Below are 2,566 nucleotides of genomic sequence, written 5' to 3'. Positions count from 1 at the left end.
TCCCCAAGCCCTGAACTTCCTGGGAATGAGGCCTCCTGCAGTGAGAAGTCCCTTCATTTCCGAGGACAGGCTGGTTGTGGGGACAGGACACGCCATGACTATTATTCAATGTGTTCAGCTCCAGTTTATGAAAATCCAAGTTGGAGACAGAGAGAACACCTGCCGTGCTCAGATAATGTCCCTTGTGGCAGTGTCAGGTTCAGGGAGCCCTGAGGGGCCCTGTGGTGCCATCTGTGTCCTCCCAGGTACCTCTGTCTCCTTGGGCTGAGAGGCACACACGGGAGAGGCCCTGTCCCTAGTGAGGGGGGCTCCCCACCTCTATCTCCTCAGACTGAGCCGGCAGAGGCCCTGTCCCTAGAGAGGGGACCCCCCCCAATCTTATCTCTGCTGTCAGTGTAGCCCACACCCTGGAGGACCCTGATCACCAAGGGCTACAACAGGAGACACTCACTCAGACCTGGGCAACGCCTCAACTTTCCCAGATAGAGGCAGGGAGGTCACTGGGCCTCAACACCTGTGAAGGCTGGAGAGTGAGGTACACACAGACTTGAAGGTGGGGTCAGCCAGCTCTCAGGGAGACTCAGGAATCACGAGGCAGCTTGAGTCCCCCACATAACCACCCTCCTTCAACAAGACCCCAGTAGGCAGCAATGAGGTGACCAGAGGCTGGTGGTAGTGAGGACACAGTCAGGGACCTCCCGGGACAGTGAAGAGCTGACCTTGAAAGCAAAGGGCACGTGCATGAGGAAGAGGTCCACGTGGGCCAGTCCGAGTTTCTGCAGAGAACTTTCCAGGGCCGGTCGAACCAATTCTGGCCGAAAGCATGTACCCCAGACCTGCAGTGACCACAGACATTCAGAGTGAGGAATTGTGGGAAGATGGCTGACTAGAAGCAGCTTTCTCCAGAGGCTCCTGCCCACAGGGAGAGATATTAGACTCAAGTGGTTGGAAGCCAAGTGAGAGGAGCTCCACACTGAGAGGACGGTGTGAGGAACACGTCACCCAGGCTGAACCAAGCAGCAGGAACAAGAAAGTGGAAGAAAAACAACAGGTATGAGCCCAGCTCCCAGAGGAAGGGGACTCCTTGCCCCAAACTGGAGCTCCGAGGTGGGCGACCAGTCAGCCAGTGAACCGCATTCAAAGGTCTCCTGACCTTATCCCACAGGAGAGCAGTTGTTAAGTCCTAGTCCTCCTTCATTATTGAGCTTCTGCCAAGAGTCACAGCCCACAAACTGTTGTCATCAGCATCAGCCCGCACAGGGTCCCCTGCAGAGCCCCCAGCAACTTTGCACTGGAGCCAGGGACTTGTGCCCAGGAAACTTCAGCAAGTCCAGGGAACTCAGTGCTGAATTAGGAAGAGACGAGCTCGGTAGGCAGCTGCCTTCTGCGCGTAGCATCTCACCCCCTCGACACATCCTCAGAGAAGCTACTGAGGAATCAACGAGCAGACTCGCAGGGCCCTGCCCGGTCTGCCCAGCAGCCCCAGAGAGAAGGGTTATCCCTCTGGTCACACGGCCGAGTGATGTCTGATTCAGGGACGTGGAGGAACCGCTTTCCCCTTTAAGTCATTTCAGAGCAGAGCGAGCCTCTTCTGTTTCAGAAACGTGTCCCCACAGTTTACAAGGGATAGTATTTACTCAAACTGAGAGCACCTTTTTATTAAAATACCTTATCTGGGCTGGGCGGGGAGGCTCACGCCTGTAATCCCAGCACTCTGGGAGGCTGAAGTGGGAGGATTCCTTGAGCCCAGGAGTTTGAGACCAGCCTGAGTAAAAGACAGAACTGGTCTCTACTATAAATAGAAAAATTAGCCAGGAGTTGTAGTCCAGCTACTCAGCAAGCTGAGGGAGGAGGATCGCTTAAACCCAGGAGTTTGAAGTTGCTATGAGCTAAGCTGAGGCCATGGGACTCCAGCCTAGGAGGCAGAGTGAGATCATCTCCAAATAAGTAAATAAATGAATATGTAAATATATAAATATTTAAAAAATAAAAATACCATATCTGAACAGACGGTGGTCTGTGGTCCCTCCCCGCACGTGCTCACCTTGGTGGTGTAGAATATGTCCTCTCTCTTCACGGAACCATCAGCAATCTTCTCTCGAATGGCCGCTCCCACCTCCTCCTCATTTTGATAGAAGTATGCTGAGTCTATATGGCGGAAACCGACCTCAATCGCCACTGCGGTGGCCTCTCTGGCCTTGCTCTTAGGAGTCTGTAAAGGAGGAGAAGAGAGATGGGGTTTGCTCAGCAGCATTTCTGCCCGCGGTGTCTGCCACCTCTGTGCCCCTTGTTTGATGACACAGGTTTCAGTGACAGGCAGGTGCTCAGGGGACATCGAATAAACTCCAGCACTACTTCTCATCTGAAAGGCAACAGTGGAATGGGCTCCAGCATCCTGGAAAGTCAAGTCACACTCTGTACAAATCCACTCTGTGGGAAAGGCTGACAGAAACACTTTCCATCCCGGGAGAGACCTTGTAGACACTCAGCAGAGAGGGCAGGTCCACACACACACGGGCTGGTACACACACACACACACACGCAGGTCCACACACACACAGGCAGG

General features: G+C 53.8%; 1 protein-coding gene across 2 annotated transcripts in view; it reads right to left on the bottom strand.

Moving 5' to 3' along the window:
- Positions 1–18: 18 nt before the first annotated feature.
- LOC100951227 (putative aldo-keto reductase family 1 member C8) overlaps positions 19–2,566 on the bottom strand; it is a 5,806-nt gene continuing 3,258 nt past the window's right edge. For both annotated transcript variants that reach the window (XM_012814037.2, XM_012814038.2), the window contains 2 exons: positions 2,045–2,212; positions 19–836 (listed from right to left, as the gene is read on the bottom strand). In XM_012814037.2, the coding sequence (XP_012669491.1) occupies positions 627–836; positions 2,045–2,212 (378 nt within the window). In that variant the 3' untranslated portion in view covers positions 19–626. The remainder of the gene's footprint in view (positions 837–2,044; positions 2,213–2,566) is intronic.

The sequence above is a fragment of the Otolemur garnettii genome, unplaced genomic scaffold (genome assembly GCF_000181295.1).
Source record: "Otolemur garnettii isolate 467f Iridium unplaced genomic scaffold, OtoGar3 scaffold00721, whole genome shotgun sequence".
Lineage (NCBI taxonomy): Eukaryota > Metazoa > Chordata > Mammalia > Primates > Galagidae > Otolemur > Otolemur garnettii.
Note: the sequence above shows the minus strand (reverse complement) of the source record. Positions and strands in the feature narration are given on the sequence as shown.